General features: G+C 35.1%; 1 protein-coding gene across 1 annotated transcript; it reads left to right on the top strand.

The window, feature by feature from the left end:
- Positions 1-11,153: 11,153 nt before the first annotated feature.
- LOC110461303 (fucolectin-like) lies at positions 11,154-14,788 on the top strand. The gene is made up of 4 exons (XM_021514727.1): positions 11,154-11,200; positions 12,375-12,400; positions 12,770-13,033; positions 14,553-14,788. Exons 1-4 carry the CDS (start codon positions 11,154-11,156, stop codon positions 14,786-14,788), a joined length of 573 nt encoding a protein of 190 aa, XP_021370402.1.
- Positions 14,789-16,812: the final 2,024 nt, after the last annotated feature.

The raw sequence follows: 16,812 nt of genomic DNA, 5'->3' as shown, positions 1-16,812 counted from the left end.
AGTTTATCTTCAATACACAGCACACTTATATATGAAAAATTAACTGTCACTATTTCAAAAACTAACGAGTCATAAATCACAATGTTATATAAAACTATCTAAACATCTAAATATATTCTTAAGGCGTCGAACGATGTTTTAAGGTAATGGGTATCATTGCATGATTGCGAAGATTGTTTCGACTTGTAGTAATCTCCCTTTAAAGGTGTAGAGTAACTTCCACATGCAAAAGTTTTTATAATATGCCTTGTGGTCCTTAAATTTGACATATATTTTCACTTTCGTAATTCCTGTTAGCCATATTTTTTCCATTTTTTTATTTATACTTTTCAAAAATTCAAATTTTTAAAAACTACAATTTTGTTAAATGGTTGACAACATGCATTTTACATGGAAAACTTCTATTTAAAAGGTTTTCAACAATTTTAACTACAGTGATTTATTCACAAGATAACAAAAATCTTTCAAGACAGATAATTAGGAATTAGCGATGATATCATAATTAGTTGATGAAATTTATTAAAAAGACACCAACATTTACAATAAGTTTGAATGATTTTAAGCATATTGTGATATTTGTTTTCAAACTTATCCTATTGCATTGAAATTAATCTTACTTCGTAATCAGCTAAACCCTCCGGCAAACAGATATATTTTAGAAACGGTGTCATTGATATTGCTAAGCAGAAATTTTGGAGAGTACTATTACGCACAATATAGGTATTATTATTACACTACTGATGACATTATTTACGTCTTAAGAAAAAAAAAGTGCTTTCATGATCTGATGGTTACCGCAAATCATTTGATAGATTTGATAGAGTTATGTCACATAGAAAAATACTTAGATTGACTGGCACGTCTCATTAGAGTTGCACATAGGCAAAACCATGTTATGGCTGCAGACAAAGGGAGCAATCTTGATACGCCCCAGCGCGTCAGTTCTGAATGATGATGTTTGGGCTAAGATACTCTCGCCATCTATAACCAGATTTTGAACAAAACCTGGCCGTATTTATTAGACTGTTTGACCGTCATTTCGTTCATGAATAGCAACTTAGTGTACATACACTTATAGCGATACAGAATCTTCTTGTCGATTTCACTGTAATCTGGTACATATAAAACACATTTACTGAAGTAGAAAATTGTATTTTGTTCCCACATTTGTAATTTTTTTCTCTGTTCATTCTGTTTAGCATATGACCATAGGTTGATCAAGTCGAACGAGTAGCGGAACACACAGAGCCAGAACACCTATACATCCGATCGTTTCTGCAGATTCTCTATCGTCCCCCTCACTGATGAGTTTCCTCTTGGAAATACTAGTTTCTTTCTTTTTCCACTGTCAGTTCCTTTGCCAAATCTTTTATCAATTGCACCAGTTCCTCCTTTGTCTAGTTCGTAGTGTATGATGAAACGCCACAGACACACGGACAGGTAGGTGTCGCTGTGGTCGTGTTGCCGCCTGGCAACGCTGTTAATGGTTCAGTCGATGTTAATACTGCTGACGGTATAGCTGCAGTTTTCGATGTTGTTGGTGTTGGCACTGGTGCTGTTATTTTCCATATTGTTACATCTCGTGTAGTTTTTGAAGTCGTTGCGGGTATTGTTAATGATGCCGATGTTGTCTTTGTTATTGATGATGCCGATGGTGATGTTGTCCGAGCTCTTTCCTCTGTCTCAGTTGTCGTAGTTTTAGTTCGTGTTGTCGCTGATACTGCCGATGTTGTCTTCAGCTGTTACTTCACAAAAGTTCATATCTCCTCCGCCGAGCGATTCCATGTAAATCTGGACAAATTGTCCGAAAACTGGCGTCTGACAGATGAAAGTCCTGGTTTCCCCTTTACCATACGTTCTGACACATGGATACACAGACATTCATCGGTCATGTGATCATCGTCCTCAAACGTGCTGTTAAGTGACACAAATATGTCGAAGTCACGCAGTTTTCCTGTAGTTACAAATAACATATCATTTTAATGTCAATTATAGGCGTCGATTAAATAACATTGTCTCATGATAAAATGTTGGTATATAAAACTGGTGGCCATTGTATCTTCTTTATCCATTAAGAAATTATAATACAACGTCAGTCTCATTGATGACTGGTGTTGCTTTAAACGCCTCCAAAATACCAATCTAACGTGGTAATCGTTTTAGTAACGATCAACGGTTCACGGCACCATTAAAGCAATCGTGTTTTGTATTTGTGGAAAGAAAACTTCGACAGTTCACTGCATTTTACAGTACATAGATATACAATTAATACAATTAGCATATACATAAATCAATACAATTTTTGAGGGATTCGCAGGAGCTGCCTTATCAAACGCTAACTACTGGTACTATGTCACCTGTTTAATATCTCCCTATGTGAATATGCCTGCGTGTGTGTTGAAGATATAATGTGTTCTGTTTGTAGTGGGACCGTGCTTCCAACGGCATTATTTATAGTGTCACCTCACTTGAATGCTACAGCACAGATACCGCAACAACCACCCCAGACCAATTTATACTCCACCTGGCTTGTTGGAGTTGTGTGAACAGGAGAAAAACACTTTCTCTGAATATCCATGCTTACGACGACATCGGGGATCGAACCCCGGCCGTCTGCGTCGGAAACCAGATTGTTAACCACTCGACCAATCCGCCCATAAATGATATATAAACAAAATGACTACACTTTAAAGTGAAGAAATCATCGAAAAATTAATCTCACTTGCCTTCATCTCTTGAAACTCCATTTTAACAATTGTTAAAATGTCATTACAATAGATTAAGATTTTCGTCATTTGAAATACCCTGACCAAGACGATTTGTGACGCTGGCGCTGTCGATTCTGTATTATCTTTCCAGATCAATCATCCACCATTGGTATAATGGTAAACCTAAGTTATTTGAACTTCATTTGGCAAAAATAGAGAAATGAAAGAACGACAATCAGATGACGACTTCAATGAACTGTGCCGGGTCTATGATAAAAGGGTATACATGTAACGTAATAGTCATTGGACTTACCGAAACTTTAACGGTTTGTGATGTTGACGCTGTCAATTCTCTATTCTCTTTCCAGACCACCCATCCAACATTTGCATACTGGTAGACTTGTCTCCCACCCTGCGTGCAAACATGAACCAGAAAAGAAATTTGAATTTCTGTTACCGTCAACTGCCTTCGATGCTGTGCCTGATGGATACGTGCTGATCTGTTGTGCGTGTTTATTCAGTGCATCGTTCTCAGCATGGCTTGACGTAGGATCCACAGAGCAATTTTTTGAAAGTCCTGTACAGCAATAGATTGATTACATTATGTAAAAATACTACACCAGTAGATTTGCATTGTGTATGGCATGAACCAACTATCATTTTTGCACGGTAAAAATATTGCTTAAAGCTGACAGTGCAAGTTAAAAAGCTTTCAATTGAGAAGTTTTTAAAAGTTTTTTTTTCTTGTTTTGAGATCTTCCCCATCTCCTTCGACTATCGTTTCTAAGGAAAATCCGACATTTTAGTTTGTCCTTGCTTGGTAACGAGTACAGATCTCGCTGGTAATAAAAAGCGCATCACCTGTCAAACCGGTTATAATTCTACAACTGACCGTCTTGCGATTCAATGCACCGCGCACCCTGATCGGCAACCGATATAAAAATCAAACGCACTCACCTGAAAACACTGCCAAGCTGGTTGTTACTTATGGAACATTTTCGAAAATTATGTACCCTAAATAAAAGGTATATTACTGAAAACACTTCTACAAATCCCATATATATCATCAGTCTTTCACTTGCAAAGAACTGCATCAACACACGAAAACTTTATTATGAACTCGTAGTCTTTGTCGTGTAGACGCTTACTAGCAAAACACGATGCGACACTCCCAGGTGTGTAATGTGAAATTTGATAATTGAACCGTTCTCATGGAAATTATTGGAATTAATATAGTTCATTTTAAATGACTTTATATCTAAAATGCAGGCAAAGTTTCGTGCTTGAGCATTAGACCCATACCTCACTGATGGGTGCCTTGTATTACAGTGAGATAGCAATCTCAAGTTGGAATAAGATCGCATGGAAGCTAACAAACCAACATACCGCCTCTAGCACACTCGTATACAATAAACACACAGAGGCACGTCCTTAAATTGTCTTGCTGTTAATTACATGCTACATCCAATAAACTAAACTTATTATTCTCCGCTTATAATTTGTCACCCTAGGTTAGTCTTGCATGTTATTGGCATATTGATTTATCCTATCCCATCTCCGACGGAAAGTCAATATATAGATAACACAGGAATGAAAAAAAATGTATGCAAGTATACACACTCATTGTCCTATATAATATTTACATTATGCAAATGCTGATAGTTTATTTTGGTTTTTACTTCTGGGATTTTAAATTAATAATTACTTTATTATGTTCTTTTTATAGTATCCATTGAGATATGAATATAATAGACATTACAACTAACATCATTTTGACTTCCTCAATGTGAAATCATAAATCTCGATGCGTGTAGTAAAATTTTATCTGCTTAGAATAAGATCTGTATTTGGTTTTCAAATGACATATTTAGTCTGCTGCGTTTCGTATTCGCTTTGTTTATCTTTCTATTGAACTCATGTTGTTTATGTTTTTGTAGTGTGGATTGATTAAATGATTTTATCCTGTCGTAAGCAATTTCCAATATAACCATCAAATTAAAGTTTTGGTACTTTTGATATTTCAGATTATTCTATTTCGCCTTGGAGTTTGTCTTTTTTCACAATGTTATACATAATTTCGTTTCCAGAAAATGTCTTTTAGATTCTATGTATTTCTGCTGACCCTCCAGAAAAAATGATTCAGAAAATATAATTTGTTAATATTTTAGCTACGACATTATTTAGTCTTTTTATTTGCATTCCTAATAAGTTTTGTGCTTTTTTTATTATTTCTTAAAGTTTTTTTTTTATCAGAACAGTAGAATCAACTGTAGCCAATGCTTTCTATTTGATTTATTTAAACATTCGTTTTTTGCAATGAATTTTTGTATGAGAGTGAGATATTTCCCCTTGTATTAACATTTATATAGCTCCGAAAAGTAAATGCTTAACTTGTTTCGTAGGTAGTGTCATTCGTTATTATTAACATACACGGTGAATCATATTTTTTACAGCCAATGTGATAGTACAAGGCGTTGTATGTTGTATTACCCAAGTAACCAAAGCGCCTTTTGGCTGGAGCCTGTCAGTTAGTTTCCATAGCGCCATTTACGTGACGTAATTGTCGTTTGGCTAATGATTTCGGAAAGAAAATTACAAAACAGCGATACAGGTGATAAGTAATACTTTCCGAAAAGTGTAAAATGAATGACTTAAACTGTTTGTTTTAAATCACGTGTTTACTTTTGATTCTTTGCTACGAAAGAACTTAAACAGTTTAACCTTAACGCAATATAATCAACCCCGTCACATGTGTCACTTAAGACACTAAAAAAACCATGGAAACGATCCATACGCTCGCACAATCTGATTTAGAGGATTTGTCATGGATCTTTCTCCATATAAAATTGATGTTATGAATTTAGAATTTTTATTTTTTGCGAGTCTCCGGCATTAATAAAATATGAAGGGAAACGAATGGAAGATTATTTTTATCATATGACGTATTTACCGTCGATTTCTCAAACTTGGTTTCTGTTTACCGTCTCAGTCGCGAGCTCCTTTTGCAACTATATAACTCAAAACCCAAAGTAAGTCAATATACCGGCAAAAGGGGAAATAGTCAAACAAATAATCTAAATTTTTGAAATTGACATTTTATCAAATGAAGTCATCAAGTCTTGTTTTATACACATATTAACACTGATAAATTGATACATATAAAAACAAAATCTTCGTTTGCTAGTGCCTAAGCGACTTGCTTTGTGAGGTTGGGCGTGACGTGACTTGGTGGGAAAATGGAGACTCCTAGTCCACCTGCTATCGTCGATGTCCTACATAATCAGTGGACGACGCAGGTTGACCTGTGTTCAGTCAAATGCTACGTTTGAGTCGAAGTTATTAGCAGGTTTTTTTGTACTGTTTAACACTTGTGTATTGGCGATGGTGTCTGCAGATTGTTATGTTTCAAACTTGTGGTTTAGTTTGGTTTTATAGTGTTTAACGTCCTATCAACAGCTGAGGTCATTTAAGGACGTGTCACACTTGTGTTTGAAAGGAAATTCAATATATTCTGATAAGAATATCATATCGTTTTAATTATTTACATAATGAAAATTACTGTTGATTTGCATAAACTGTTTCGAAGGAATGATTAAGTGATTAAGTTCTTTGACATAGTCGTCGCTTTTACGCTTTGTAGTAAAAAGAAGTAGGTCGTTCCTACGTGTATAAATACAATTCACATGGACTCTGCCATCAACGAAGCTGAAGGCCGTATTACACTTGTGTCATTACGAATATGTATGTTATGGCTTTAATTATTACACAGCTTACCTTGGTAATAATGTTATAAAAACAACTCTATGTGGTATTGCTTGTGTGTATAATGAAGTTAATGAAGTCAACATCGGTCTAGAAGATGTAAACATCTTAAAAGTTATCTTTGATTTCCTCATGAATTTAATATCACGAAGAAGGTCTACCCCTGTTTTACGGACCTGGTCTGAACAATATTCACATAGGCCAAAGGGCGAGGTGAATATTTTTCAGACCAGGTCCGTAAATCAGGGAAAGACCGAAACTGAAGTCCACAATTGTTTTATTAAATGACATTTTGCAATGAGATTAATATTTTTTCAAGTCATAAACACATGGATGGCATGGATCATTTCGGAGTCACAGAGTGAAGGACTTCAAATACAAATTAGCATACAGACAAGTTTAATTTCAGATTCAGTTAATGTGATATTTAATTTTAAGTAAATATTATTTGCACAATCGACATCATCAGTATTCACATAGTTCAGAATTTGATGAGATAATTAATTTTTAGTTGAATTCAGAAGTGTGATTGGTAACAGAATAACAGAATGTCTGGGAAATTACCTAGGCCTATTTTTAGTAGCGGTCTGTAACACTTTTCTATTTATAGGTCGAGGTCTGTAACACTTTTCTATTCATAGAACGAGGTCTGTAACATATTTATAGACTCGTCACATGACGTCGCTCCTCCAATCAGGCCTGGGAATTAGCAACAGTCATTGATACATTTTTATAATGTCGTTTTTCAATTAAAGAGCAATTGTTGAAAACAAGTCGTCTGTTCTATAAACTGCATTAATCTCTTTTTCATGAAAATACAACACATTTTGTAAAACAAAACCGCTCTTGATCCTTTGATAGGAACTTTCATTTTTCAAGAATTTCTTTTAGAAAAGAGAATTGAAAAAGAATGTCAGGTAAGAGTTTTTGTTTGGTAACAAGTGTACTGTCTTGAACGTCCATAAATGCGATATGAACATGAAACTGGATTAGACACCGATAGGCCGAGAGTTTAAATCAAATGTCATGTTTTACTCGCCAGTATAGACTCGAAAAATAACGTACTTAGCTCATTCGTATACACTTTGATTAATACTAAATGTGGTAATGTTATATGGTACGATTCGTTGAACATTTACTAGGACAGAGTTCTGTACATATCGACTGTAGGCCACGACGTATGAAATAAATCATGTTGTTTCAGTTCCCATTGAAATGGTACGAATTTGTGGTATTATTGAAACACTTTATTTAAATGTATTTCATCTTTAAATGTTACAATGGTTTACTATGATGTTTACTTAAAATGCATAACCATATAACAAATTAAAAAAAAATACATTTGTTTCCATTGTTTAGAATGACAGAACGACCAATGACTATGCATTCTGTTTCGGACAGCAGAAATAATCTCAGATTATAGAAATACTTTTATCACATAATGTATTGTGTTATCCAGTGAATATACCCATGTCATACTTGTTTGCGTATTAACCCATGTAATATGACCTATCCACCCTGTGATTGGTCGAAAGTTTCAATTGTCTCAATTATGACGTCACGCCTAGGATAAGTACATGACGTCACAGACTTACGCACTGGAGTCAAAATGACGTTTTTTTTACATTTCAAAGTTGCATAAAAATGGTCGTTTTACAAAATTTAAGCCACAAATCTTGATTATGTGATAAAAAGGATCTTACACTCGTTTTCATTTCATATAAAATTGATGAAACTCGTCACAAATCTTTCATTTTAGCTAGCCAGAGACTCGTTTCATAAATCTCATATGAAATGGAAACTCATGTTAGATCCTTTATGTATTTCATACAAATTCAAAAACAAGACATGTTCATGTGAATATTGGCCTGTTTGCCAATAATACTGAAATTGTATGTGTACTTAAAATGGAATAGTTCCCGAAATTAAATACTTATATACAGTTTGATCAGTTTCAACACAGACAAAAATATCAGGGACAATTCTATCTTTTTTCCAACTAGAACATAGACGAACTATGCGGAAGACGATAGGCAAGCGTTAGAACAAATCCTCTATTTGGACCCCTTAGCTCTCTTTGCATCGACGGTCAGTGTGACGTTTTCTGCTTTGATGAACAAGATACAATATGCCACACTAAAAATAAATTAAAGGTAGCTATTTGAATGGTCTCAGGAAAAACAAAACATTTACGCAACCGTAAAATTATTTTTGTTTACATCAAGGGATCGAACAGGTCTTCTTGCTCGTCCAAACGGTGGCGCAAACTAGGCCTTCGATTTCGTCTCTAGGTGTTTAGAGAGCGTAAGTGATAATTTCCCATGGAATGACAAAGTGCGACAACGAACATAACTTTAACCTCATTTCAGGTCACAGAGGTCAATCATGTCAAAAACTCCTAATGTCTTCTTCTGAAAAACCAAAAGGCTTTGGATCATGATATTACGCTAGTAGATTTCTGATATAAACCCTCGATATTTAGCTTGCAAGTTCCTGAGACCTGACCGAGTGCAATAATGAAAATATGTTTGATATCATTTTTATGCCACAGATGTTAAATCTGTCAAAAAATATATCTGAAGAAGCGAAAGGCCTAGAATTATGATATTTAGCTGATAGATTCCTGAATTGAGCACCGGAATGTTCGCTGAATAAAACCTTGACCTACTTTCAATGTCACATGGGTTAAAATACCTATGTCGCTGCTGGGCAGACAGGATGAGAAGGAAAGAGAAGAAGTAATGGGTGATAAAAAGAATATAAAGTATTAGCATCACTCCTTCTATGTCCAGAAGCTAGGGATTAGCAAAACCATCTTTAAGTTAACAGACTTTGCGAAAGAAATCCTCATCGGCTTATTAGGTGCTTGCATTAACCCCTCAAGCACGAGAGACAGGTGCCATTGAAGAGCCAACTGCCTAACCTAGGTATCACCAAGACAAAGCCTCTTATCAAGGCCGAAAGAGTGGTAACACTGTGACAGTGGCAGCACTGCCAAAAATCACGTCTGATTTGAAAATAACACAAACAACAGGACAAGGAAGGAGCAAGGTTACAATCCCGGAACAAGTCGGTAGTAACTCGGACAAAGGGCTAGACCGGTTCATTTTTCCTACCGACGAAGTTTGCCGAGAAAGCCGCTCGAGAAAGCATTGCATTCTCCCTCTGGATAAGAATATTTGAAAGGAAACACTTTTGTTTTTATAATTGAACTTTCCATGAGCATTTCGTTGAAATTTTCATTTATTTGTTTACAAAATGGCGTGTGAAGCATAAATAGTTACATGTTTTGGTGGTTCAATAGCGGTACGAAAATACTTGTTTCGTCATCTTCTTAAAGTTTATCTAGTTTATTGCTTAAACATAAAAACCAAAATATACTTAACGTATACGGTATGTGCACGAACCCGCATTCCTCATTGCAGGAATAATCATACATGACTTGTGCTGCTTGAAGGAAATTGATGGTAAATACGTCATTCATTTAGGGTAGAAATAATCAGCCATTTTTTCCTTCTATATTAGATTTATAATACTCGTTTTTAGTGTTTCAGTTTTGCGGAGGCTCGCAAATATGAAAAAGTAAGAGCTCACATCATCAATCTAATATGAGAGGAAACTTATGGCAGATCCTCTAGTTATACTTAGGGATTAACATTTATATATTTTCATCTTATTATTAGTTCATTTTTGTTTCAATTTGTCGTTCAGATATGCGTGTCACTTTGATCTCATTTGGACCAAAGTTAACTCCACTATAACGTTACAACTTATTTTCTACCTTTCGTTGTAACTTTGAATCGGCGTGAGGGATAAACCTGCACGCGCAATAAGCATTTGATTAAACGACGATTAACCATAGACTGATTTTACTATTACGTAATGGAACTAATAATGAACCTGTAGCGTATGCTTCCATTTTAGGAATGCGTGCGTCTTTTAGAAATCATTCGTGTATCCATAACAAAGCAGCAAACATCATCAGGACACCTTTCGGCTCATCATTAGTGTACACACGCCACGCATGTGTATTGTGACATTTCAGGAGTTAGAGCCCAGGCCTGTGTATCTGATGTTGTACCTGTACATACTGTCCATACCTGTACAAGTATAATCTATTGTTTGTGTACCTGTGTTGATATGGACATGGCACTACTGCTTATGATACTGTCTTTACAGTATGGTCAAGGTAGGAAACTTTCAATTATTGATAAATTCTAACGATAACTACGGCTAAAAGGATGAATGAAGGACAAATAATGACGACCAATATGGTCTAAAAACTAGTTTGGAGCTGAGTGTGGACTTGGAAAGTTTATCAAGTTAGACCTAGGTATGCTATGATATACAGTGTAGAATGGTACGACTGTGGACTAAGTATGCTATAATATACAGTGTAGAATGGTACGACTGTGGACAAGGATTTTATTTTATCATGTTATATGTCAATGTCTATGGGATACTGCCAAACTTCAACAAGTTGAAGATAATTGGCAAGAGAAAGAGAGAGAGAGCTACGCTGGTTAAAAACTGTATAAAAACTCTATAACAAAAGGTCTAATAAATGTGAGAAGGTGCTTACTTAAAGGAATCAAGAGAATCAATAGAGGTGATATGTCACGGTAAGTTGTTCCAGTCGGAAATAGCTCTTGGGGATTTTTTTTCTACAGTGTGTTTTGCAAGATGGTATTTGGTAAGAATTTTGATGGAAATGGTGGGAATGTACTAAGGTAAGAACAAGTATATACTAGAAAGGTTGGAATTCGCTTAGGATAGGAACTCTGTACCAAAGTAAAGTGCGTATATGAATAGTGTATAGTGCCTTTGTGTAGTTTGCACTATGATTGGCTGATGTGTTACAACAGGGTTATTTTAATACATCCGTGTAATTGTAGGACATATGTTCCTGTATGTATAATTCATGCAATTTGCCATGAGTAATCACATGTGCTATTTGGCAGGGCAGGAAATTCATACAAAATAATCAAAACGCCCAACTATGATTAAAGATTGATTTCTAGTGTTATTGCGTCTAATTAACACTGTATTTTGCAGTCTGTCAATTAACCCTGTTGAAACGGATTTGATTGTATTAGCTATTAGTACTATATGTTGAAATGGTCAAAACATTTATAGGTACCATTCCGTTTTCGTTGTACTCTCACATATCTCGCAACACTGTAGACGTACATGTTCATTTTTATGATTGTAAGTATCACTGATGATGCCTTGATAGACAATGTGTTAGCAATTTGTCAGTAATAAACAACGCTTCTCTCAGCAACAACATCAAATTTATAAGGAATGTGTTTCTTTTTGTGGGGTAGGGTTGGTAAATATAGGTAAGGTATATCAAAAAGGAAAATGAGGTTTTGTTTGTCTGTTTGTTTGTTCCATGTTCTGTCTTTTATTTGATAAACATGAATCGGTGTTGAAACAACAGGATTAAAACAAGAGAACTGTTATTTTGTAAAGAGAATATTTGCTGTGATATAGCGTGTGTTTGAGATGCAATCGTATCGTGTAAAAATTTGAACAAAAAAGGGTTTGACTGCAAATTTGTTTTCATAACTACACATAACGTTTATGGACTGTTCAAACTTACAAACACAGACGAGAGAGAAAGTATAACGGCTTTGTCGGTTATTTCATCCATTCGACTTGTAACAACTTCTTCAATAAAAGTTGTTGAAATGAAACACAAAAAGTGTATTCACCTGTTCACACAATATTGTAAGATTGGTACTTGCGAGATAATGATCACGGCAATTATTTCTATACAAAATATTCGATTAGGCGTTGACATAATTATAAAAAATATTTCGGAATATTCTAAGATTTACTTGTTATCCTTTAAATATCAAATAGACATATGTAACTCGCTTATATGATTTGTGCGTGCAGGCAACGCCACCTAACAAACACTGTTGGTAGGTTTTATGCCTACCATCGTTTGTATTGGAAAGAAGAACACGTTTTCTTTTGATAACACTCTTTTTATTTTCCATTTTACTTTTTTCATTGTTTAACCCTGCCACAGCATTCCGTTGATTATATTTTGCGCGTATTTCACGGCTTTTGAGTCGATTTACAATATTAAATTAATTATGGTTCCTGCAATTTACAGAAAAAAGTGAAAGGATAATATGTGATTATTTCTTTTTTTTTCCCCTTTCTTCTTTTGTATTGAGCAATATAAATACGGTACAAAAATGATTGCTGGTTAATTTCTGCAATCAATAATGGAAATATACCAGTGTAATATTCATACATCATGTAAAGTATCTATTGTTGTACAGGACTTTCAAAACATTGTTCTGTGGATCCTACGTTGTTCCGTTTTAAGAACGCTGCATTGAATAAACCCGCACTGCAGATCAGCACGTATTCATCAGGCACAGCGTCGAAGGCAGTAGACGGTAACAAAAATCCACGTTTCGTTGACGGGTCATGTATGCACACATGGTGGAAGGAAGGTCTACCATTATACCAATGGTGGATGGTTGATCTGGAAAGAGAATACAGAATTGACAGCGTCAACATCACAAACCGTCTACATGCCGGTATGTCAAATGACTATGTTACGTTACAGGTATACCCCTTTATCATGAATCCGGCACAGTTCAATGAAGTCGTCATCTGATTCTGCGTTTTTCATTTCTCACTGTTGTGCCAAAAAAAGTTCAAATTACTTAGGTCTACTATTATACCAATTAGGAGATAACCCTACTATAATTTGATATTTTCGGTGGTTTATCTTGATTATACTGTTGCATAATATGTTCGCGTCGTCAGTAAAATGGATATTTGCGACAGCATAATCACGGATCACTTTGCCGTGGATTGGTGGCGACAGGAATATTCAGTGAGGCGAAATTATCTGACCTTTCCGGGTCACGCTATTGTTCGTGACGTCATTTATAATCAATTTCATGATGCGTGCGGGTTATTCGGGGTCATTGACGTCATTAATAATCGCCATTTGAGCTTCATATTCAAATGAAAAAAATTGCAGATGGTATATCGTAGTTATACTGTCGCAAATTATTTTGATTGACCAATCAAATATCGTGTTACATCTCAATGAATTAGAATGGTGGATGGTTGATCTGAGAAGAGAATACAAAATTGACAGCGTTAACATCATAAATCGTCTTGGTCAATGCCTATGCTATCTTATAATGTAAAATCTTGATCAAGGTACATGTTACATGATACAATGAACTGGAACAATTATAATAAATCGTCAGGTTATCATCTTTTAACATGACAAAATAATGAACAATCTTTTAAAATGTAGTTACAACAGATGACGGCAAGAGAGATTAAAGTTTGTCGTGATTTTTCACTTTGAAATGTAGTCATTTTTTTTACATATCATTGATACAAAATGCAGTGAACATTTGAAGATTTCTGTCCACAAATACATAGGGGTTGTTGTTGTTGTTGTTGTTGTAGCTTTTGTTGTTGTTGTTAAATGTTTCACCTTTTGCGTGATGAAACACCAAAAGAGCTTCAGTTGACAAAGATAATAAATGAAATACCAATATTGTACAATTTTCCACTTTGTTGTATAATGTTTCATAATATTAAACATTTATACCCTGCTACCGTTAAAAAATGGTTATACAATGTGTTTTAGTGATAGATATAAAGTCAAAAAGGTGGAATTTTAGCATTGCCTACAGTTTAAGAAATACATAGTTTTGAGATATTCAAAATGGCCGTCAAATTGGTCATTTAAAAAACCTGTAAAAAAGTTCTGCAAACAATATGCATCTAGTGTTTTGTTACATTTTGAAGATGCATGCTTGCTTTTTGAATTGATCATAGTTTGTAATACTGTACTAAATCAAAACGAAATTTGAACGTGAGTGAAACCTCTGAAGAGTACATCCTTAAAGGGGCCGTGAACCAGTTATCGTATAAACGATTGCCACATTAGCATCAACGGTCTGCATTAAGACTGACTTTGTCCTATATATTCTTTATAGATATTATGTCAGCATTTTGTCATAAGAGAGAATTATTTAATTAACGTCCATCATGTCAATCAAACTGATAAGTCATTTGTAATTGCAGCAAAGAGACAGCGCGACTTCGACATATTTGTGTCACTCAACGGCACGTTTGTAGATGATGATCACATGACCGATGATTCCCTGTGTATCCATGTGTCAGGTGGAATGGGTGGCGGGGAAACCAGAACATTCACCTGTCGGACGCCAGTTTTCGGACAATTTGTCCAGGTTTATATGGAAACGTTTGACAAAAGAAATATGAACATTTGTGAAGTCACAGTTGAAGGTAACAGATGAGCTCAATTATATTTTGTATTATTTAATTTTATAATGGAAATGCGTACAGGAAATGGCGTACTTCATTTTTTTCAACAGCAAAAAACCCCAAAAACTTGAAGCCAACCAGATCGTCTAGGTAATGATATCGTGGTCCGACTCTGGCCGTTTTGTTTTCATTCGCTTTTGTTTTCAACACCTCCGGATACCAAGATGAAATATGATTTTATAACAAAAGATATTATCAAGTCCTATGATTTCATAAAAATTCAAAGCATTAAAGCAATGCTTATATCTGCAGGTAGTGGAGTTCACTTTATATTGAAGCAGGCAGAAAATCACGTGACAACATAATTTCATGTTTCTAGAAGATAGAAACATTTGCGATTCTGTCCTTGACATGAAAGTATTTTTATTGGATTCTATTTTACATTTAGGATACCCAGCAATATGCATTGGGGAAACAAATCATTCTACAGCAATAACGATACCAAAGACAACATCGGCAGTTGCAGCAACAACACCAATACCAACTAAAACTACGACAACTGAGACGGAGCCAACAAAATGGACAACATCATCAACAAAACCGTCAACGACTTCAAAAACCACACGAGACACAACAACATGGAAAATAACACCACCAATGCCAACATCGACAGCTTCGAAAACTACAGCAGTATCTACAGCAGTAACTACAACAACATCGATGAAAACATCAACAACGTTGTTATTGCCAGGCAACACTGTGACCGCAGCGACCCCTACATGTCAATGTGTCTGTGGCGTTTCATCAAACACTACAAACTTGACACGGGAGGTGCTGGAGGAATTGATAAAAGAGTTGGCAAAGGAACTGACAGTGGACAAGAAAGAAACCAGTATTTCCAAGAGGAAACTCATCAGTGCGGGGGACGAGAGACAATCTGCAGAAACGATCGGATTTATAGGTGTTCTAGCTCTGTGTGTTCCGCTACTACTGATTGTCTCATTCGACTTGATCAACTTATGGCCATTTGGTAAACAGGGAAAGAAAAGTGTCCAATTAAGAAGATGAATTATGTTCTCACAATATATACATCAACTACTATGTTGTGATTTGTGTGAGTATTTTCTTACTTGTTGTTATGTTCCATGAAACAATGTACAGTTTACTATGACAATCACAATGTTACCCCCACACATATACGCCAATTCCCCTAGAATAAATGTGCTGTAATATTTAAAAAGGAAATGGTTTTGACCTCACTAAATATCTTACTGATAGTTTGAAGACATTGCCCCAAAGTATATGTGTGCTGAGCTAAAAGTACAAAGTGCAACCAATTAGCTTTAAGAGGATTGGAAATATTACTTATATAAAAAAAGATTTATATTTAGTGAGCGATTCTACACCTGTACTACACGTTCTGTGTCATGTTTTTGTTTTACATACTTTTTAAAAGCAGCAAATGTCATCCCTTGATATTATTATGCCAGTGAAGATGTTAAGTTTGCTGTGTAGTTTAGTCATTCAAAAACTACACTTGTCAGATTTAATTCAATATTATTATTCTATCCGCCTTTTTTACTTAGCAACACTAATATTCAATATTTACATAAATAAGTTTGACATAATTTGTCTGTTTGCTCTCATCTATCTGTATTAAGATAAAGTTATAATTTTATGCTAAATTTGTAATGTAATATTACGCTGTACGTTTTTGTAGTTTTTCGCTTTCCTTCGTCTTATACGTGATGTCACAATACTTTGCTATTTTCTAACACAGGTACCATTTCAACTTTAGGAGATTTATTTCCCTTGAAGTGAAATATGTAAAATTTCACATAGTTGTGAAACACTGTAATGGTTTTCATTTTTCAAATATCCGTCCCTGAATGTTGGATTTTATTTTAAATCAAAGTCTTGAAACGAAGTTTCTTGTAATTCATGTTTTAATAAATATTTAGTATTTTTCATCGTGACACTGTCAATGACCTTGACCTCTGTTTGGCCACTATTGTACGTTGTAACTAATATTTGGAAAACTTTGAAAACATTATTC

The sequence above is a fragment of the Mizuhopecten yessoensis genome, unplaced genomic scaffold (assembly GCF_002113885.1).
Source record: "Mizuhopecten yessoensis strain PY_sf001 unplaced genomic scaffold, ASM211388v2 scaffold10603, whole genome shotgun sequence".
NCBI classification, from domain to species: Eukaryota; Metazoa; Mollusca; class Bivalvia; order Pectinida; family Pectinidae; genus Mizuhopecten; species Mizuhopecten yessoensis.
Note: the sequence above shows the minus strand (reverse complement) of the source record. Positions and strands in the feature narration are given on the sequence as shown.

Coding starts and splice junctions, on each gene's coding strand:
- LOC110461303 (XM_021514727.1), top strand. CDS start 11,154: ATGGTATTTGGTAAGAATTTTGATGGAAATGGTGGGAATGTACTAAG. Junction 12,401..12,769: donor CCACCTAACAAACACTGTTG/GTAGGTTTTATG, acceptor ATTGTTGTACAG/GACTTTCAAAACATTGTTCT. Junction 13,034..14,552: donor CACAAACCGTCTACATGCCG/GTATGTCAAATG, acceptor TTGTAATTGCAG/CAAAGAGACAGCGCGACTTC.